General features: G+C 51.0%; 1 protein-coding gene across 5 annotated transcripts; it reads right to left on the bottom strand.

The window, feature by feature from the left end:
- Positions 1-1,797: 1,797 nt before the first annotated feature.
- Positions 1,798-22,138, bottom strand: ZNF746 (zinc finger protein 746). 5 transcript variants are annotated; one of them, XM_012538187.3, is made up of 7 exons: positions 21,842-22,138; positions 18,615-18,914; positions 18,410-18,491; positions 17,298-17,411; positions 6,233-6,424; positions 5,611-5,736; positions 1,798-4,454 (listed from the first exon to the last, which is right to left on the bottom strand). In XM_012538187.3, the coding sequence occupies exons 1-7, from the start codon at positions 21,863-21,865 to the stop codon at positions 3,400-3,402; spliced, it is 1,893 nt and encodes a 630-aa protein (XP_012393641.1). In that variant the 5' UTR covers positions 21,866-22,138; the 3' UTR covers positions 1,798-3,399. The 5 variants fall into 5 exon arrangements, with proteins under 5 accessions (XP_012393641.1, XP_004283705.1, XP_049570680.1 ...); XM_004283657.4 differs by having other exon boundaries at positions 1,798-4,451; XM_049714723.1 differs by lacking the exon at positions 21,842-22,138 and adding an exon at positions 21,354-21,827.
- Positions 22,139-22,518: the final 380 nt, after the last annotated feature.

Here is a 22,518-nt window from a genome sequence, read left to right as displayed (position 1 = left end):
AGGGGACTTTGCAGATGTGATTAAATTAGGATCTTTGGATGCAGAGATCATTCTCGATTATCTGGGCAGGCCCAATGAAATTGCAAGAGTCTTTATAAGAGGGAGATAAGAGGGTCAAAGTCAAAAAAAAGTCAAAAAAAAGATGTAATGATTGAAGCAGAGGTTGGAGTGATTCCCTTTGAAGATGAAGGAAGGGGCCACAAGCCAAGGAATGCAGGTGGCCTCAAGAAGTTGGAAAAGGCGAGGAAATGGATTCTCCTCTAGAGTCTCCAGAAGGAATGCAGCCCTGATGACACCTTGATTGTAGCTCTATATGACTCATTTTGGACTCCTGACCTCCAGAAATGTAAGATAAATCTGGTTGGTTTAAGCCATGAAGTTTGTGGTAATTTGTTACAGCAGCAATAGGAAGCTAATACCAGGGACCACTGTGCTTTGGCCTAAGTGGGATTCTTTTTTTTTGGGGGGGGGGGTTTGCAGTACGCGGGCCTCTCACTGTTGTGGCCTCTCCCGCTGCGGAGCACAGGCTCCGGACGCGCAGACTCAGCGGCCATGGCTCACGGGCCCAGCCGCTCCGCAGCATGTGGGATCTTCCCGGACCAGGGCACGAACCCGTGTCCCCTGCATCGGCAGGCGGACTCTCAACCACTGCGCCACCAGGGAAGTCCAGTGGGATTCTTTTGAGCTGTGGCAGAGCAAGCGTTCCCTGGAAGTTTGGGAGTCGTGGTGGGGTCCCCGTTCCACAGTGCTTGTCTGGTCTCCCTCACTGATTGGGCACCCCTGCTGGATGTCTGAGACGGACCTCAGCCTCCCCCTCCCCACTGCCTAAAACCTTTCCTCCCATGCCCTCTGTCTTGGAGAGCACCTGAGCCAGACCTTAGGAGTCATCCTTTCCTGGGCCTCGGATGGGGTTCTGGCGTGACACGCAGGCAGCATGAGGGCGTGAGAATGCATGTGAGGACGGGCGAGGGTGTGGTGGTGGAGGAGGAGCCCCGCCAGCCGGGCAGACACCACATGCATCCCGGTTGGCTTCCAAGCACGAGAGACATGTCCAGTGGGGGCGGTGGGCCAGAAGCACAGCAGAGAGGTCAGGGCTGCTGAGAAGGAATGAGGCGCCATGGCCTGTGCCCACCATCTCACGATGGGCCTGGATGAGAGCCACTCCCCTTCCTTCTCCGCGTCCCACTCCCACGCCTTCTGTGGCAAATTCGAGTGGATTTTTAAATTTTTTACATTTTCATTTTCTTAAAAAGACAACAATCAAAACAAAAGAGACTGAAAACAAAACATGAGATAGAATTAACAAGTGTTAACCCTAGTTGGTGGGAATATGGGTGTCAGCTGGCCTGGCTCAAATGCCATTGGAGGGATTTCACTCCAAGACCAGGGTTACAGCCACTGCAGGCATCCCAGATCCTTTCTTGGCCTCTGCCCAGCCAAGAAAAGATGTAAAGAGAAAACATCCAGCTTCAGTTCTTCTTTGATACCCTGCAATTTTTTCTTCCTATCTTCATGTACATGATCTCATATTAAACTAAATGACAAAAACCATGACTATATTCTGAAGCGAGGTGACTGGATGTGGTTTTATTTTCCCTCCAGGTGTCGGTTTTATCTCCACAGAGTCAAACTTCTCTGGATTCTCCCATCCCAGCTCTCAGGGACAGCTGCCTCCCTGGGTCCAAGGCCACCCTGAGGAGGGCGCAGAGAAAGCCGACTGCACCGCTGCCGCGGGGGATGCATGTAGTGGCGCCAGGGCCAAAGACGCGGGTCTAAGAACAGGACCCACCAAACCGCCTCGGTGCTGGTTAGGTTTTATTTTAACAGGAGGTCTCCTCTTCATTTGTTTCTCAAAATATCAGTTATATCAATATTAGAAGTGTAAACTGGTACAAAATATACAGTACATAGAAACAATCTTCTTAACTAGTCTATTGCCTAATAAAAGTACGCACAGGGGAGCTGAATGAACAGAAGTGATGGTCTCCCCCCCTCGGGAAACAAGTTCCCCAGAGGACAAGGAACCAGCGTCTGCTTCAACAAAACGGGAATGGATACTCGTGTGGCAGAGACAGCATTGGGGTGGAATCAAGAAACCTTGGCCCATTTCTAATTCCACCTTCAAGATGTCAGCCAGGGAACGAGCAAGCCCTGCCCCTGGCCCAGCCCCTCAACCCCGACCCCTCCCGGGGGTGAGCGCCCACCGGCCGCCAAGGCCGCCACTTGGCTAAAGCTTGAGGCCTGATGATTTTGCTCAGGCAGATGTGGGGCAAACCTTCTAAGAGGGCAAAATGAGAAGCATTCCTCCCCCAAACTGATGCTCCAGAAGGATGAGCCAAGTCTGACCTGAGCCTCTTCCCAAGTGTCTGCACTCATCGTGCACACGGGGTGCGAGGCTGAGATGGGTCCCCTCTGAGTAGCTTATTGCCTCATGTCTCGCAGGAAAGGATGCTCGTCCGGCGTGCTTCACTAGGGCACAGTAACGATCAAATGAGGTTCCGTGTGAAAGCGTCTGGACAGCGAGAACACACACCACACCAAGAGAAAAGGAAACGAGCATCTGGCAGGAGCAGAGGGCAGCCCCTCCCCTGTGGGGGTCGGCAGGTGAGGCTCCGTTCCCGGCCCTGCTTCTGCAGCCCCTGCCTCACACCTGCATCCCTAACGGTGCTTCCGGACAGCTCTCCTTTACGAGGCCCAGGAGTCACGGGGCGGGGCGGGGGGGGGGGAGGGGGAGCGGCAGAGCGCCTGCGCACGGCGGGCACTTGGCGCAGAGCCTTCGCAGATGAGAGGCAGGTGCTGAGAGACGCCGGGCTACTGCTCCTCAGTCCTCCTGCCCGCGAGCTGAGGCTGGGCTTCCACGGCGCCCGGCTGGCCTTACTTCCCAGCCTGGCCCTGGGCAAAGCCCGGTCTCCGCTCCCCTGGGGCTGTGTGCAGAGACCGGCCCATCCCTAGGGGTCACCGAGGCCAGGGAGGTCCAGGTCCCTCCTCGCCCGCGTCCCCGGCCAGCCAAGCTTCCGTCGCACCCTCTGTCAGACTTGGTAAGGACACAGCCCACAGCACACACACGCACTCCGGAAACCAAAGGTACACTACGAAGTTTAAACTGCTGCTACTACTATTTAACGGCTTTCTCTTCAAGAATTAGAAAAAAAAAAAAAAGTTTCGTAATTAAATTACTTAAAATTCTATGCTGCTCAGTTTCACAATCAGAGAATTCTACTTTGTTTAGAGGTGGGAGCTGCGTTGTCTGGTATTTTCTCCCGCTCCAGTGATCGGTTCAGCAACTGGGAATCTGGTTCTCCCCCAGGCTCCGTTCCGCCTCGAAGCTTTTCGCACCACCCTGCTGTCTGGAGAAGCGCCTCTTTACACTTGGGCCTGCGGGGGTCGCCCGCGGGGGCCTCACAGGTCCCCGCCGTCGGTGGGTCCCAGGACACTCAGGCCACAAGTCCAGTCGGTCACGAGGTCCGTGGAGGCCAAGGGTCCTTTGGAGGCGGGGCTCTTGAAGGGGTCGGGGGGCACGGCAGGCAGCGGCGGCAGGGGCTGGCCCCGGGCCGGCTTGGCGCCCGCTGCGTGGTTGCGCTGGTGCTTGCGGAGGTGGTCCTTGCGGATGAAGCTCTTGCCGCACACGGTGCAGGTGAAGGGCCGCACGCCCGTGTGCGTGCGGTAGTGGTCGATGAGCTTGGAGCGCTCGGTGAAGCGCTTCTCGCACTCGGTGCAGGGGAAGGGCCGCTCGCCCGTGTGCAGCATGCGGTGCCGGATGAGGTGCGCCGGCCGCGTGAAGCAGCGGCCACACTCGCCGCACCGCAGGCCGCTGCCGTCCCGCGCGCCGCCCGCCGCCCCCGGCGCCCCGTCGGGCAGCCCCCCGCAGCTGCGCTGGTGCGCGCTCAGGCTGACCTGCAGCTGGAAGCTCTTCCCGCACGCGGCGCACGTGAACGGCCGCCCCCCCGGGGGGGCCGCCGGGTGTTTCTTCAGGCCCGGCTTGTGGCCGAAGCCTTTGGTCCGGCCGGGGTACTTGCAGGGGTCGCTGAAGGGTCTCGGGGCCTGGCCGGGGTCCAGCACGGCCTCTCCGTTGTCGGGCGAGGAGTAGGCCAGACCCTCAGGCCCGGTCCTCGGGTTCAGGCTCGCGGGAGGCTTACACCTGAAATTCCAGCCCCACCGGACCCCCCCGAAGAGCCAGTCCCCTGGAGGGGTCTCGTCCTGGGTCACCGCGGGGCTGGGCTCGCCCAGCTCGCGCTCGGGCCGGGCGGGCTCTCTCAGCCCCAGCACGGGGTCCTGGCTGGGGAAGGAGCTGCCCTGGCTCTCCCAGGCTCCTTCCTGGACAGGACTAGGGAAGAACCTTGTGGCTTGGCCTGGTCCGAACAGGGTCGCGTGGGCTTCTAGGTCAGTAGGATGCACTGGTGTGGCCACTACCTCCTCTTCCTGGACTTCGGTTTTTATCACAATCTTTACATCTGCTGAGAAAGAGACAGAAAGACCAGGTATCATTCTGTCCCCTCCCCGCTTACAAAGGGAAGATCTTTCATCGGGACATTTGGCCCAACTATGGCCACTCTGAGCCCTAGTCTCGAAGCCTCCGGATCCAACCATTTCAGCAGAGATGCCCCAGGCGGTCAGGTGGCTGCCTCAAACCGTGGGTGAGGACATCGTGTTCCAGACCTTCACCACAGGTAAAGCAACCAGCCTATCTGCTCCCCTTGGTCTAGAACCTTCACCCCAGGAGAGCAACCATTGCATCTGCTCACCGCGTTCTATTTTCACTTTGGCTCTTAAGGCTAATCATGAAGTTATGCCAAGGAAGGAGCTCTGACCACTGGTGGCAATGCACCCGAGGGGCAAAAGCACAGAGCTGGGCTCAGGTTTATCTGAGACTGGAACGTGGCTCCCCACAGAGCAGCAGTGACCTCAGGCAAGCTCCTCTGTGAATACCCTGTTGCACAGGGTTGCTTGAAGTTTAAACCACACAGCACATGTGAAAGCACTTAGCATGCTGTTTTGCGTGCATTAAGCATTCAGTAAATGTAGCCAGCTAGCCAATGATAAAAATATTAGTGTAGTAGTAAAAGTGTGTTGGATTTTACGTAAATGTACTTGAATTTCATGCCCTAGAGTTTTATATCAGGGATCTAGGCTTCTAGCACAATTTTGGGGTGCCAAAATATGACAGAAATTATTACTTAAAGTAACAGATAACTGCTTTTCAAGACAGAGTAGAAAACTAATACATATATGAGGCAGTTCCTCCCAATTCGGGCCTGTGGACACCTGTCTTTGGTAGTGCTGATATCTAAGAAGCGGTTCTAGGTGGGTTTGGGTTTTTCCAGGTCAGGGAGGAGCCAGGGTTGCTGAGTCTGGGGGCAAGAGGTACATCCCCTTAAGGGTTCAGCTTGTCAGGATTGACTGGTTAACACAAGAAAGGAACTGTGGGAAAATGGACCGTCTCAAGAAAGACTGTTGAAGCCTAAGAATCTAGAAGGAGAAAAGGGACAGACTGTACAGAGTGTTCACATCACCGGCACCTAAATGCCTGCTGGCTGCACCACCAGGGGCCACGGCTGAGGCAGCCTCCGGGGCAGACATGAGCCCTTCCAGTCCTCCCTCCACACCCCGTACCTTCCGTGGAGGCGGCCGTGCTGAGCTTCAGCGTCCCGTCTGAGCAGGCGGAGGAGGGATGGTGAGGGGGGAGATCCGCCTGCCAGGAGGTGGGCGGGATAGTGGTTGAGAAGTTGGAGTGGACGCCTGCAGTGAAGAGAGAGCAGAGCCAGTGGGTTAGGGAAAGAAGCGGGCAGACCCCGTGGGAGAGGCGGAGCAGCTGCCCCGAGACCCCACCGGTGACTCTCCTGCCCGAGCACAACGACCCCACCTCTCCTGAACCAGTTTGCTTCCGTCCCCTTCTCTGAGGCACCCGGAAGCTCAGACGTCACACTCTTGTCACACAGCCCCTCTTTAATAGGAGGCAGCTGGTGATTTAAATGTCCAGTGCTGGGGCAAGAAGACCAGGAGGGGGCCGGCAAGAGTGAGGCGGAGGAATACCAGGACAAGAGCATCATGGAACCCAGAGGGACCAGCAAGATGTCCTTCGGGGCAACCCCTGCCGTAAGGTGGGAAATCTTCTAAACTCGTCAGGCCAGAGCCCACAGCCCCCCGCAATGCTTGCAGGAACTTCTTCTCCCAGGTCCTGCCCTCAGTCCCTGCATCTGGTTCCTGCTGTCTGCTCCCAGCCTCAGCCACTCACCAGAGGCAGCGTCGGTAGAGACGTCTCCTGCTCCGGAGTCCAGCTGGCTGAGGCCCCACGGCTCCTCCCCGATGTCTGGCTGTCCGGCTGCCCACGCCTCCACGCCTAGAGCCTGCTGCTCCTGGAGCTGGAGCTCCCCTTCCTGCTTGATCTGCATCAAGAGGTCAGGGGCAGGAACGGGGGGCCCTGAGCCTGAGAAGAAGAGAGTGCGTGAGTGACAGCATCAGGGGCCCTGGGGTGGACACACATCCAGCCAAGGAAAGGCACACGGGGCCTTGCAAAGGTCAAACAGCAAAAGAGCCTGGTGGAAAGGGAAGGCAAGAGCTCAAACAGGGACTGCAGGGTCTTCCAGGCAAAGCATGTGGTCACATGGTACTGAGCACACGGGTCAGGCAGGGAAAAGTGAGGAGTACAAAACGCATTCTTGGACTTCCCTGGTGGTGCCGTGGTTAAGAATCCGCCTGCCAATGCGGGGGACACGGGTTCCAGCCCTGGTCTGGGAAGATCCCACGTGTCGCAGTGCAACTAAGCCCGTGCGCCACAGCTACTGAGCCTGCGCTCTGGAGCCCGCGAGCCACAACTACTGAGCCCGTGTGCCACAACCACTGAAGCCCGTGCGCCTAGAGGCCGTGCTCTGCAGCAAGAGAAGCCACCACAATGAGAAGCCCGCGTACCACAACTAGAGAAAGCCCGCGCGCAGCAACAAAAACCCAACCTAACCAAAAATAAATAAATAAATAAAACAAAAAAAACGCATTCTCAGGGCTGGATCTCTGGTCCATGGGCAAGACTGTGCTGCCCTAGGGAGGTCCTGCTCTCACTTTAAACACAGAAATGCTAGACAAAATCTACCCCCGTCCCCAAAACCTTACCCCTACACATGTATTTACGTGAGCACAAAAGAAAGATTCCAGATATAAGAATCAAAGAAAAGGGCTTCCCTGGTGGCGCAGTGGTTGAGAGTCCGCCTGCCAATGCAGGGGGCGCGGGTTCGTGCCCCGGTCCGGGAGGATCCCACATGCCACGGAGCGGCTGGGCCCGTGGGCCATGGCCGCTGGGCCTGCGCGTCTGGAGCCTGTGCTCCGCAGCGGGAGAGGCCACGGCGGTGAGAGGCCCGCGTACCGAAAAAAAAAAAATTAAAAAGAAAAAAAAGAATCAAAGAAAAAACACAAAGTCAAATCAAGAGTTTGAGCAGGAACCAAGCAGAGCTGTTGAAACAGGAAGCAGGCCTTAGGGGCGGGGCTTTGATGTCCGAGTGAGGTGAGAGCAGAGCTGAGCTGCCTGCATCAGCCAGGAGCCATGAGGCTCTGTCCCATCAGGTAGATGGGGACTAAAACCCCACCCACGCAGGGGCACAATAAGGAAGCTGCGTCTTGTCCTGGGCCATGGATGGAAAAGCCACCCATAATAGATTAGATTTCCGTGTCCACACTAACTTCATACTAACCACGTGGTGCAGCTGAGAAAAGTTGAGAAATTCACAGAAAAATTGGCTGAGAACCACGGCAACCCAGGAGGGCCCCAAACAGAGGCAAATGCAAACCTGCCCATAGGGGCACACCCACAAGGCAGGCCTTAAGGGGCCCCTACTAAAAGGCTAAACTTACAAACCAGAAGAGGAGCCAAACGGCATGAGAGCCATGGCAGAACTCACTCCTGCAAACTACAGAAAAGGAATAGGCCGAAGGATACAGTAGCATAAGTATGTTTAAAATATTCAAAGAAATAAAGGAAGGAACAGAATCTGTAAGGCAAGAATGGGAAATTATTTTTTAAAAGGCAGATGTGAAAGAGAACCAAATAGACATTCTAGAAATGACAAAAACAGTCATGGAAATAAAAAATACAATGGCTGGCTTAACAACAGAATGAACACAGTTGCAGAGAAAATTAGTGACTTAGAAGATGGATCTGGGGAAACAATCCAGAGTACAACACTGAGAGATAAAGAAATGAAAATATGAAAGAGAAGTTGAGACACGGAGGATTAAACGAGAAGTTCCAACATATGCTGGCAGAAATCCCAGAAGGAGGGAATAAGAAATGGATACGTGGCAACAGGTAAAGAAATAACGGCTGAGAATTTTCCAAAACTGAAGGCATGGTGAGCCCATGGTTTGAAGGAAAACACCACTTCCTAAGTAGGAAATAAAAAAGAATATAAACCTAGACAATATTCATGTGATATGGAACAGCAAAGACAAAGAGAAAATCTTAAAAGGCACCAGAGAGAAAAGAATGACATTCAGACTGAAAGCAGATTTCTATCAGCAAGTACGATGTCAGAAGATAATATTTTCAATATTTGACAGGGAAAATAGCTGTCAAAATGAAGCCAGTATAATTCTCATTGCACAAACTAGAGAACAGTGTATGAAAAAATTCATAAAATGGTCATTTATGAACAGGTACGCAAAGGTTCTAAATGAGAGAAATAGAAATCAAATCCTGTAATATGTTTTCAAAAAAGAAGAAGAGACAGTACATTATGAACAAACTGGGTTTCTCCTGAGAACTCAAGGATAAGCTACCCCTGGACAATACAGTAACACAACTCACAAACAGATTAATGGAGAAAACAATAGTCATCTCAACAGACACAGAAGCAGCATTCAACTCTTCCATTTCTGGCATATGGCTGGCTAGCTGTGCAGAGAAACTCCTCTTAATATGGAGTATCTAAAAATGATGGGTAGAGTATAAAAACACACAAATTTTTAAGCATGGATGACCTCTAAGAAAGCCTAAGTCAGCCACGGTAAACTGTAGGGCATCTCCCATTCCCCTACTGCTGGGCTGCAATGGACTGTGCACACCTGGGGCAGATAGATGTGAGAAGCCGGGTGCTTAAGCAGGGTGGAAGGTTGGGCTGGAGACCCCTCACCACCACCACACACATAAACCTGGGACCAAAGAGCAATGTTCCCAGTGCACTAAACATAAAACAAAGGTGAAAACCTGCCCTGTGAAAGGCAACTGCCCATTCTGGCCTTTGGTCTTAGCTGAGTGGGGAGAACAGTCTCCCCTGGGAGTTGACACACCCCAGGCTGGTGTTCCAAACTAATTAAAAATAATAACAGTTTAAGGAAGAAAAAATCTAAATGAGTCATTCTCAAGGGAGGCGTGGGGAAAAAAATAAATACAGGAAAGGCAGGGTTAAGGTCTCACAGCACAATTTAAGATGGTGGCTAAGAATCCGAACACCCTAGTGGCCATGGACAATGTCAATGATCTAGACCAGCGCCGTACAACAGAGATCAAGGTGGGCCACATATCTAATTTTAGGTTTGATAGTAGCTACCTTAGAAAAGTAGAAAGAAACAGGTGAAATAATTTTAGCAATATTTTTTTAACCCAATATATCCAAATATATCCAGAGTATTCATTTAGACATATTTCATCCCTTTAAGTGCTTGACAGTCACATGTGGCTGGTGCCTACTGTTCTGGACATTTCACACGTAAAGATGAGCAGACTAAAAACAAACAAGAGACTCAGCTACGTGCTGTTTATAGGAGACACACCTAAAACAGAAGGATGCAAAAGCAGTGTGAGACAATAAAAGATATGCTAAGTCAAATAAACAATTAAAAACAAAAAGATGTGGTTATACCATATCAGATGAAATAGACTTAAAAAGAAAAGTATCCATAGAAATAAAAAAGAATCACTGCACAATGTTAAACTGACCAGAAAGATAACAATAATTCTATGATTTAAATCTAATAACACAGCTTCAAAATAATAAAGCAAAACTGACAGAACTCCAGGAGAAATGAACAAATCCACCTCCTCTGTGGGGGACTGACATACCATTTTCCATAACTGGTAAACCAAGCCAACCAAAGATTATAGGATCTGAACAACACTATTAACAAACTGACCAAATGGACATAAGCATAACTTAAAGACAAGGAAAACACAAGCTTCTCAAGCCATATAAAACATTAAGAAAAAATGAATACTTTCTAGGCCATAAAACAAACTTCAATAAATTTTAAAAGATTAGTATTTTACACATCTATTTTCTAACTATAACAGCATTAAGTTAGAAATCAATAACAGATATCCTCAAACTCCCCATATATACTAAAATTATATATATATATATATATATATATGCTTTCTAAATAATCCAAGGCTCTAAGGACAAATCACAATGAAAATGGAAGCTATTTGGAACCCAATGCTAATGAAAAAATTATCAAAATGTGTGTCTGCATCTACATGGTACTTAGAGGAAAGTTTGTAGCCTCATATATTTATATTAAAAAAGAGGAAACAGGTTGAAAATTAATAGGTCAAGCAGTCAATGCAAGATGTTAGAAAGTAACAGCAATAAAATAAAAGCAATAAAATAAAAAGAAAGGAAATACTATGAGAGTATAAGTTAATAAAAGAAGAAACAAAGAACACAGAGAAGCAAAAGTTGGTTCTCTGGAAAGGATATTAACCAATACATCTCTAGCAAGATTATCAAGAGAAAAGGAGAAAGCACCAATAACCAACATGAAGAATGAAAAAGGGACATAATGATAGATGTAGCTGAGATTAAAAAATAGAATATTATGAACGTTATTCCAAGAAATTTGAAAACTCTGGGGAAATGAACAAATTCCTTAGAAAAACTAGAACTTGCCAAAACTGAATCAAGAAGGTCCTATAGCTACTAAAGAACTTAAATCAGTAGACAAAAATCTCCCCCACAAAGAAAAACATTCAAAGAATAGATAATCCCAATATTACACAAACTCCCTGAGCAAATAAAAACAGAGGGAATACATCATAACATATCTTTAATACCAAAACCAGCCAAAGACAGTCTGAGAAAGGAAAAGTAAAGGCCAGTCTCACTCATGAACAAAGATTCAAAAATCCTAAACAAAATAATTAGCATATTAAGTCCAGCAATGTATATAAAGGATCATGACTAAGTTAGGTTTTTTTCCCAAAATTGCAAGGTTGGTTCAACATGAGAAAATGACATAATTTACCATACTAGTTAAAGAAGAAAAATCATATAATCATCTCAATAGATACCAAAATAGCATTCCATAAAAATTCAACAGCGATTCCTGTTAGAAATATCTAGTCGACCAGACATATACCAAACTCTTTTAACCTGATAAACAGCACTGATCAAAAAACTTTTAACAAATATTAGACTCAATGTGAAAAGTTAAAAAGTATCTTCTTTAACATGATGAACCAATAAGATACCTGTTGCCATCACTTCTATTTAAGGATTTTCTGGGAGTTCTCAGCCAGCACAGTAAAACAAGAGAAAACTAAATCATAAAGATTTGAAACGAAACAAAAAATTCTTATTACTCATAGGGGATATGATTATCTTTTCAGAAAACCCGAGACTCATCAGACAATTATTGGAAAAGTTATTAGTACTAATGAGAATTTTGGCAAGGTTCCTAGATAGAAATATCGATAAATAAAAGACAATTGCATTTTTGTCCACTCTTAGGGTTTTAAGGGAGCCTGGTAATTACCATTTTTCTTCCCTGTCATGGATCTTAACAATTAGAGAAATAAAACAAAAGAGGAAGGCTGGTGAGGGTAAACTCTTTTTATTACTGATAAATGAGGATGCAGCTTTTATGTAAGAGGGGCCCTCAGCACTGACCCTGGATCAGGAAGTCACCCTGGACCATGGTGAAGGAGGCTCTCCCCAGCAGAGCAGCAGAGACTGCCTGTCCCTGGGGGCAGCCAGCTGCCCAAGGGAAGAAGGTTGGGCAAGGACTGTGCTTGTCCAATCCTTGCTCCCAAACTCGCCGATGAGGTGCATCCCTGGTGGCACCTCTGGTGGGGTGCCTAACTGGGTGGGAGAGAACGAAAAGGAATGACTACAGCTGTACTACACCAACATGGATGACTCTCAAAAACAAAGTCAAATGAAAACAGCAAGTTAAAGAAGAGTATATATGGTATGATCTCATTCATAAAAAGTTCAAAACCAGGTTAAACAATGTTACTTAGGAACATATACATAGGTAATAAAAATGTAAGGAAAAGCAAGGGACTGATCTCATCTGTCTGAATTTTGCGTTTATCTGTGAGAGGAAGGGAGGGGTCTGGGGTCTGGGAGGGACAGTGGGGTCTTGGAAATAGATCGGGTTATGATCTATTTCTTAAGCTGCGAGTTGGGAATATGGGTGTTTACCAATTGTTCTCTAAACTTTATGTATTTTATGTTATGTATTTTATTCTGTATGTATTTTGTTTATGTTATATAATACAAAGTAAAATGTATTAAAGAAATAAAATAATATTAAAAAAACAAAAAACAACATTTGATACAATATAACATTTATTCACGATTAAAAACAGTGGCCAGAAGTGGAAGGAAACGTCTTTTAAACTAACAGTATCTTCAAAAGTCTACGGCAAAAATCATCCTAAATGCCGAAACTCTTTAAGTATCCCACAGACAAGGATGCCAGCTATCACAGCTACTATTTAACCATGTCGTAGGCCCACTGCTAAACCAGAAAAATAAAGTTACGAACATTTAAAAAGAAGAGATAACTTTTGTGCTGTCTATGGAGAGCACAATTGTGCATGTAAAGAACCTAAGACTCTAAATTGACCAGTCATTAGAAGTAATAAGAGCTGAGAAAATTGTTTTTCTCACTAAACAAAGTCAACAGCTTTACCGCACACCTGCAACGACTATTTAAAACATGTAATTAATTTAAAAATCTCATTCACAATAGAAACAACAATGATCACGAGAAAACTGTAAAGTCCTATTCAGGCACATACAGAAGGCTTCAGTAAACAAGTCTTCCTGTGGGTAAGGGGGCTCAATACTGCAATGACAGTAATTCTCCAGAAATGAAATTACAAAAGAAATGCAATTCCAATCAAAATTCCAACAGGATTTCTGAGAACCTGACACAAAGATTCTGAAATTCATCTAGAAGAACAAAGGTCCAAGAATAGCCAAGAAAAGTTTAGAAGAACAAGTAGGGAAAGCTTAGTCTACTACATATCAAGGCTTAGTAGGAAACTAAAACAGTGAGAATTGGTGCAGAGATAGACAAAGAGACCAAAGAAACCAGTAAAGAGCCCAGGAACGGCGCGTGCACGTATGGAAACCTGGTTCGTGACCAAATGGGCATTACACATCATTGGAGAAAAGGGAGAGTCTCCAGCCAACTTTGCTGGAAAACTAGATGTCTTGTGGGGAAAATTTTTTTAAATTCTCCCTTGTAACCTCCCCAAATATTCATTCTAGTTGGATTAGAGACTTAATGGTAAAAAGCAAGACTAGAGTGAGGCAGGAAAGGATATTTTAAGACAGAAAAAGCACAGATCATAAAGGAAAAGACTGGTGTTTATGACTCTACCAAAAATTAAAACTTCTATCTAAGAACTACAAAGTTAAAAGACCTGCCACAGACTGGGAGAAGATATTTGTAATGCAAATAACAGACAAAGCGTTAGTATCCAGAACTATATAAAGAGACCTGAATCAGTAAGATAATGAGAAACAACAGGAGAAAAACAGAAAAAGATAATTCACTGAAGCAGAACCCAAATAAACATCTGAAGATGCTCAGCTCCACTAAGAACTGGGGAAATGCAAATTAAAACAAGATACCATTTCACTTCCATCAGATCGGCAAACATCTAATTCTGAAAAGTGGGCAAGGAAGTAAGAAAGCAGGTCCTCTTAACTGCTGGGGAGTATGTACGCCAGTGTGACCATGGGGAGGGTGAGCTGGCAACGGCAGAGGTGCAGACGGGCATGCCCTCCACACTGGGATTCCTCCTCCAGGTCTATTCCCTAGAGAGACATCGGCACATGGACACAAAAAGACACCTTTAAGAATGTTCACTCCAGTACCACTTGTGACAGTGAAAAGTTAGAAACAGCTTAAGTGCAACTCAATGGAGGGATGGATAAAAAATTGTAATATAGTTGCTTTCGGAATGCTGAGCAGCCATTAAAATGAACGAACTTGACTTATATGCATCAACAGAGATAAGTATGAAACACAGAATACCGAGTGATAGAGATGATGACACGTGATTTTTCAAAACACACAAAACCATTATTATATATTGTTTATGGCTACATATGTATACAATAGAAGTTTTAAAATGTGGATAGAAAGGACAAACAACTTCTGGACAACTGGCTACCCTGAGGAGGAATGAGACTGGGAGATCTAAAAAGGAATTTAAATTGTATCAGAAATATATTATATACACACACGATTTAAGTTATGAAACACAGGATACATTCAAAAATATTTATTAAATTCCTACTCTGTGCTAGGCAGTGTTCTAGGAGGCCAGAATGATTATATGAACAAAACAAATAAAAGTGCTCATCCTCTTGAAATTTACATCCTAATGAAGGTGAGGGTGGTGACCAGACACATACATGTCTATCAACAGGAAACATATATAATCTATAAATATGAAATATATTCTAGTTATACATATGTAATATCTATGTCTATATAAAGTCTATAAATATAAAATATATAATAATCTAAAATATGAAATATACATAATAGATGATATCAGATATGGAACAAACCAAAGTAGGAAAGGGAGCCTGGAAACTCTGGGTGGGGAGAGGGGCTGCCATTTTAAATAGGGTGATTAGGGAAAGTCATATTTCAGCAGAGACCTGAAGGAGGTAATGGGTTGAGCCCAGGAAATATCTGAAGAGCACTCCTGGCAGAGGGCACTGCCAGGTGCAAAGGCTCGGAGACTGGGCCAGCCTGGAGTGTTGCGGGAACATCAAGGAGGCCGGTGTGGCTGGAACTGAGCGAGTGGGGGACAAGCAGAGGGAGAGAAGCCCGGCTGTGTGAGTCGATGGAAAGCCAGCAGGGGTTGGGAGCCAAAGGATGCAGGACTTGTGCTGTAAAGGGGTCACTCTGGCTGCTGGGTGGGGAGCAGACTCTGGAGGATTAGGGCAGGAGCAGGGAGACTGGTGGGAGGTGCCCGCGATACTCTAAGCAGGAAACCACGGGCCTGGGGGCAGGGGGACGGGCAGGAGGGTCTGGAGGAGTGCTGGCAGGGTTTCCCGATGGTGGGGACTGGGCGTGAAAGAGGGTCAGGGATGGCCCCTGTGTTCTGGACCAGCAGCTAGAGGACGGAGGGCTCCTACTGCAGTGGGGAAGCCTGTGGGAAGAGCAGGTTCTGACGGGCAGACGAGGAGCTCGGGGAGGCACGTGCTCCAAGCAGGCTGTCCGGCAGCTGTCCACGTGCAGACAGACCAGGCGGCGGGCGTGCAGAATTCAGGGGAGAGGCCCCGGTGGGAGTGCCCACCGGGAGGACGGAGTGTGGGCGCAGAAAGAGGCGGAGGAGGGCTGAGGGCACCCCAATGCTTAAAGATCAGAAAGGGCAGCAGGAAATAGCAAAGGAAAGGTGGGAGGAAAACCAGGAGAGGCTATACTGAGGAGCAACGACCCCAGTGACAGCAGCACCCTCCAGGCAGGGAAAGAGGGTGAAGAAAGGGCAGGAAGCAGGTCTCCGCTGGGCAAGAATGGGTGGACAGCTGGGGAGGAGCCTGAGGATTGGCGGCCTTGCTGAGCACCCACTTCCCCAAGCACAGTTGGGAGGATTTAGGGGTTGAAGAGAAGTGGGAGAGGAGGTCTGACGAGCGGCTGCACAAAGCCCAGAGCTGGGGAGGGTGGACCGGGGGTCCCGGCTTCTTGGACTGAGGTGGGCGGGGATGAGGGCCACCCAGGGATCCCGCTGATGGGCTCAAGGCCTGAGAGGGGAGCTCTGAGTGCCGGAGGGGAGGGCTGGGCAGGGACTCCCCAGAAGCCACCACATTTCCAGGCCCCTATTCACTCTCATTATCGTTATATTTATTACATCCAGGGAGGCCTCCACATACAATAAAACAAACCTACGGGGAACCTCCCACCCAAGGTAAGCCGCTGGCAGCCCCACGTGTCATAACTATCTTTTCCATCCAGACAGCACTCTGCTCTTAGTCAATTTCTAGCTTTCAGCACTGTCCCTGTTGACCTAAACTGGTGAATGATTTCTGAACACAGCCTGCCCCGGGGAAAGGGAAAATCTAACTGCAGTGACACAGCAAACACGGAAGACAAATTTTGTGAATCACAAATTAAACATGTAAGACTTTTTAGTAACCTAGGTGTTCAGACGAAAGGGAAGCCCCAAGGCAGGTGGTGCAGACAAGGAGTCTTGGGAGGAGGTGGGCTTGAGCCTGCGGGGGTGGGGTCTCCCTGGTAAGTGACAGACCGTTGCTGACCCCCAACCCAGCAAGGTCTTCCCGTCAGCCATTTGGCTTTTCTCATGTGTCTACCTGTCCTTTCCTTAACTTTCAAACGTGCTGACTGGCCCAGGAAAATCTGAGACCGTAGTATCGGGTATCCAGATTCACCTTTAAATAAATCAGTGACTCTAACCATGTTGAGACATGGCTAAGGGGTTAATGTTCTGTGATTACTAATGGTTTTAAGTGAAATTTGGTTCTCGGGTGGAGGCAAGGCTGACTCTTTGTAAAGCTATGAATGAATTAAATTTTGTCTTTATTATCTTCTACCTTCCTGTCTGTGTCCCCCTCCTTCTTCCTCTAATGCTGAGCCACTGGCACCATCTCTTTCCTAAAAGACTAGGTTTGTTGCCTGTTTTCACACTCGGAAGTATTCCTGGAGTGTTAGCTGAACAGGCTATAGGTCATAATTCAACTATAAGAAAACTCAGGTTTAAAACATTGATGTTGGGTTTCCCTGGTGGCGCAGTGGTTGAGAGTCCTCCTGCCGATGCAGGGGACACGGGTTCATGCCCCGATCAGGGAGGATCCCACATGCCGCAGAGCGGCTGGGCCCGTGAGCCATGGCCTCTGAGCCTGCGCGTCCGGAGCCTGTGCTCCGCAGCCGGAGAGGCCACAGCAGTGAGAGGCCCGCATACCGCAAAACAAAAAAAACAAAAAAAACACCATTGATGTTTTTCCTTGGCTCTCCCTGGAAAGAAGGTCACACCTTCCCTGGCCCTTTACTTTTGTTTCCATCTGATTGCCTGCTATCTCCCTAGCCTTCCCCCAACCCCTCACCTGGACTCGGGTCCACAGGAACATCTGGAACCTTGGGGCCAGCGCGACGCCAGCTGCACGGCTCCTTCCCCTGTTCAATCTGGGAGAGGACCTCGGGCTTGGAGATGGCATAGTCTGGGGGAAGACAGAAGGGTTAGCTTTTGCCATGTTCTGTTCAGAGCTGGGGACAGGCAGCCTGGGAAACCAAGATGGCCCAGAAACAACATTTCTTGATTGGTAAAGGGCAGTGGTTCCCAACCATAGGCAATTTTGCCTCCTAGGGGACATTTGTCAAAGTCTGAGACATTTTTGGTCGTCACGACTGGGGGCTGGGGGAGAGGTGCCACTGGCATCTGCTGGGAAGAGGGACACTGCCGAACATCCTATGAGGCACAGGATGGCCCCCAAAACAAAGCCTCATCTGGCCCAAGATGCAGTGCTGAGCTGAAGACACTCTGGTATAGGGTCTCGAGGTTAAGAAGCCGTACATTCCTGCAAACTGAAATAGAACCTCACACCCGCACCTGCTCCCAGCCTCATAACCATGCCTTTTTGCCTTCAGACCTGGGGTCACACAGATACCATCCCAAGAGGTAATAAGCCCAGAAGAAACAGTCCAGGCCTTCTTGGGGGTACTGCCTGAAGGGAGCGACGGCAGGCCCAGGGTCTGGGGAAGCCTCCAGGTGTGAAGGCAGCGCTGGCTCTGAGAAGCATGGTCTGCCCACATTCTCCGCCAACCCAGAGGAGCCACTCGGTCAGGCCTCATGTCTCAGCGAGAGAAGGCGAGAGAAAAAGTCCTTCTCAAACCTGGGTTGATCATACTGGATCTGAGAGCGGTGGGAGCCTTCTCCACTCCAGGTCTCAGCAGGAGAACAGAAACGGCTGTGCTCTGAGCCTGGTTAGGAGAGGGGCCACCATGCCTCCCGGTCTGGCACCCCGTGAACTTCACCAAGTAGAAGGCAGCCTTTGACTCAGTCACCCAGGGCTCATCTTTAGGAAAAAGAGGCGATAACCGTGCCTGGTCAAGGTTCCCAGCGATTTACATATCCTCAGGACAAAAGCCACCAGAAGGAAGAGAGAAGCTGAGGTCTCCCCAAATCACACGTAACCAAGAAATGAGTCTCACGCCTTACCCAGGGAGACCAGCGTCTCGTAGTTGCCCCGCATCACGTGCTTGTACAGCTCCTTCTGCCACTCGGACAGGTTCCCCCACTCCTGCTCAGAGAAATACACGGCCACATCATCAAAGGTCATGGGCACCCGGAACCACAGTGTCACGCACGCTTACCCGCACGCTGACGGGCACGGACTGTCCCACCCCCGGCGCCCAGGGCTTACCTTGGGGGCCTCGCCCTTGCTGCCCGGGGGCAGCCGCAGGATCCAGAAGTTCCTGTTCCTCAGCAGGTTCTCCACGTTCTCCAGCCGCCTCTGCAGCAGCCCGTACTCCTGCAGCAGGGTCCCCAGCACCGCCCACTTGCCCTCCAGCTGGTTCCCCAACTCCACGGCCGTCTTCTCGCAGTCGGCCAGCTTCTTCTCGGCCATCCCGGTTCGACCTTCTAGGGAAAGCAAGCGGGCAGCCTGCGATTCGATCTTCCTCTCCATGGCCTGAATTGTAGCTGCCATTGTCCACGGAGAAATCTTGCAAACAGAGAGGAGACCAGCATCAATCATTCCGCCCGCCGTGTTCCTTGAGCCCCTCTCTCTGAGGCATCAGGGAGCTGAGTGGGGCAGCACACGTGTGGGAAGTGGGGATGTCCTGTGCCACACGCCAGATCTCGGCCTGGCGGTCAGCTCCTCTGGGCGGGTGCCCTGCCTCCAGGCCTCCGCAGCACTCCTTGCAGACCCCCATCAGGGCACTCGCCGCCCTATACAGTAACCTCCCGCATCCACCTCTACAAGCTCTCTGAAGGCAGTGCTGCATCTTCACAGCACAGTGAGGGGCCCGTGGTAGGCGCTCGGTGCAATTTTGCTAAATCAACAGTGACTTCGCACTGCTGGGGTGTCTTAATGGAGAAATAGTAAACTGCAGATTTACTAGAGCCCCACCAGCACCTCCCATCATAATTGCACAGGATCTGTCTACTGATGATGACCTAGCAAAAAAAACAGCTGGTTCACTGAAACGACACAAACACAAGTGCTGCTCAACCGCTTTATTAAAAAGCAACTCGTGTCTCTTTAATAAACATGGAAGTCTGATGACTAATTCCTTTCCACCCCAGGACAATCTAATTTTGTCCAATTACCACCCACCTCAAACTAAAAATCACCATTACTGCAAATCTCCCCCAGCCAAGAGTTAAGACTTTTTGACAAAACACGAGCCCCTGCCCTTGTGAGACTGACTTTTTTCTCTCACTGTTCCCACCCTTCCCAAGGGGCGAATTACAGTCTCGGACATTGTTGTCGCTGCCCCAGGATCAGTGACACACCTTACAGACTGGCGAGGAAGGTGAGACATATGCCATAAGGTGAGACTTTTATATGTGCTGCAACCATCGTAAACCGTCATTCCCCTGACTTGCCTGTCGCTGGACAGTTCAATCGTGGCTTAGATGACCGGCAGCTGGGGACACCGAGGCAAGGACACATTTTGCTTTGGGTGGGACTCAACCACTAGACCCCCCCAACCCACATCTGAAGGTAGGACCCATGGGTCAGAGAGGAAGCCCTGATATTTATACCTTCTGGCAGCACCTGAGGATCAATGGTACCTTACAGCATTCTGAAAACTATTCCTAAACAAATGTTTGGTGACTATCTGCAAAATTGAAAAGTGACTGGTAGGAACCAGTGTGGGTTCATTCAGAGGAAGTCACTGAGAACTAGAACATGGGAGGGTGCCTCAGAAGATAGCGACAGGAGAGTCTGAGCAGAGGCTGAAAAAACTGGCAAGGATGGAGCATCAGGGATTTTGTGGTTGTTTGGAAGGCAGCTGGACCAGATGACCTCTGACCTGGAGAAGGTAGGGCTTTAGCTGGGCCTCAAAGGACGGAGAGGAGCTGGACTGGCAGAGAAACAACTGGATGTGGGATTCCTGCTCAGGAGGTAGGTGGCTCTGCTCTGAGGCTGCAAAGACTGCACTGGGCTGGCACCTTGGGCTGGCGCAGCCCTGCCCCTGGGTGCGAGGCCACGTTTCTTCCCTTCCCCTCACTCCTCCTCTCTTGACCGATCCCAGACATACGACCCCAGCCTCTAAACGTTTGCTTCAGAAGTGTCCTTTCACTTTATCGCCCAGCTCCCCAACCCCAGAAATCCCACTCAGCCTCCAAGAGCATCTGACTGCCATTATTATAATCTTTGTGTTCCATGAAAAGGGCATCTGCGTAAACTCCAACCTTATAAATGGACACATGCAGTTTTCTTACATTTTAACGGGGCCAGGGAGCCTCGTGTGAGGCCTTCACACTATTTGGTGAGAGGTGGCGACTGTTTCTACTCAAGCCCAGCTCCTCGCTGAATAGTGGGTGGACAAGATGGGGCTGGCCTCAGACTCCTGCCAGGGAAGCGGAAACTCTTTGCTTGAGAACAGCTGATGGGAAGGGAACTCCAAATCCTTCAATGGCTCCCCACCCATAGGATGAAGTCCAGGCAGGCCTTCAAACCCCTTCCAACTCTCCCTGCAGCCTCCTCTCCCCGTGCCTCCCTACCAAAACCATCTTTTCCAGGCAAACGACTTCTCTCTCCTCCCGGCACTGCCTGCCAGTCTGTGTCCAAGCCTCCTCCCTACCTGAAAAGCTCCACGGGTCCAGCTCAGCCTGATGAAATCCTAGCCTTCCCTAAAAGCCCAGCTCAAATCACAGCAGCACAGGCCAGGAAGGTGCACGCACCTCCTTCTGCCTTGCTTTACCATCACCAGTGTACCTGTTTCCCCCAAAGCGCCAGTGTGTCCCAGCACACAGAGCAACCCTGTCTTTCCACACCTTTTCTAGCCGTGCGATCCTGGGCAAGTTAACTTCTCTAGGCCTCGGGTTTTTCTTTTTTATGACAGAGAATCAGAGCCTACCCCCTAGGTTTCCTGTGAGGACAAAATCACGCCTAACAGGGCTGGTGCCGTGCCTGCGTCCCTCTACGAACCAGAGCAGCTGTCTTCCGCCCCGACCCCGAGCGAGCCGGGCACGCAGAGGGGCCTCGGTGCCAGCGGAATCGCCGCCGCTCGGGACGCCTCCCAGGTGCCACCAGGCCGCTGGGGGGAGCTGGGGGGAAGGGAACGCAAGGCTGAGCAGTGGGCAGAGAAAGGAGACGCGGGGTGGGGGGCGCGGAGACGAGGGGGCCAGCGGATGGGGCGGGGGCAGGAAGCCCCGGAGGGCAGCAGGAACTCGGCGTGGGGCGGCCTCTGGTGCGCGGACGGCCGGTCCCGCCCTGCTCAGGCTCGGCCCGGAACGGGGGGCCTGGCCGGCGGGTGCCTAGGCCCCGGCGGACCCCGCGTCCCGCTCGCTGGAGCCCCAGGCCCGGCGGCCCGGCCCGACCCCCGGAGTCCCTCCCTAGGGCCTGCGGCGCCGTATGCTGGGCCCGGGCCGCCCGGGCCCCGAGTCCGCACGTCCGTGCGCGCGGGCCGCCCTTACCGGAGCCGCGGCCGCCTCGGCCATGGCCCTGCGCTGTCCGGCTCGGCCCGGAGGAAGTCGCCGCCGCCGCCGCCGCCGCCGCCGCCGCGCGGCCGCACGCTAGCCGGCCCCCGGCCTCTCCGCAGGCGGCGCCTGCCCGGCCCTGCTGTCCCCACCCGCGTCGCCGCGCTCCTCGCTGGCCGGCCCGCGCCGCTCCGCCCGCAGACGCGCCGCCGCCGTCAGCGCCCGGCCGGTCCACACTGCATCCTGGGAGCCGGCGCAGGCCCGTGAGGCTTCCTGGAGGCAGCGCGGCCGCACAGCCCCACCTGCAGCCCGGAGAGGCGAACGGCAGGCGCGGCGCCCGCCCCGCCCCGCCCAGCCCCGCCCGGCGGCCCGTGGCCGCTGTGCCACCCGCCTGCCAGCCGAGCCCCGGACACTGCCCGGCCCGCCGGCCTCCCGACCCACCGAACCCCCGACCCGCCGACGCGCCGACCCACCCTGCCGCTGACCCGCCAACCCCCCGGCCCCTGATCCACCGGCCCGCCGATCCCCCTGGCCCCTTGATCTTACCGACCCACTGGCCTGCCACTCCGCCGACACCCCGATCCCCCGAGTCCCCGACCCCTAGGCCCAACGAACACAGCCGGGTGCGGACTCAGCGCCAGACCTGCCGCCGGCCGCGAGAGCCTCGGACTTTG

Source organism: Orcinus orca, chromosome 9 (genome assembly GCF_937001465.1).
Source record: "Orcinus orca chromosome 9, mOrcOrc1.1, whole genome shotgun sequence".
Lineage (NCBI taxonomy): Eukaryota > Metazoa > Chordata > Mammalia > Artiodactyla > Delphinidae > Orcinus > Orcinus orca.
The sequence above is the reverse complement of the archived record's forward strand: the minus strand, read 5'-3'. Positions and strand labels throughout refer to the sequence as shown.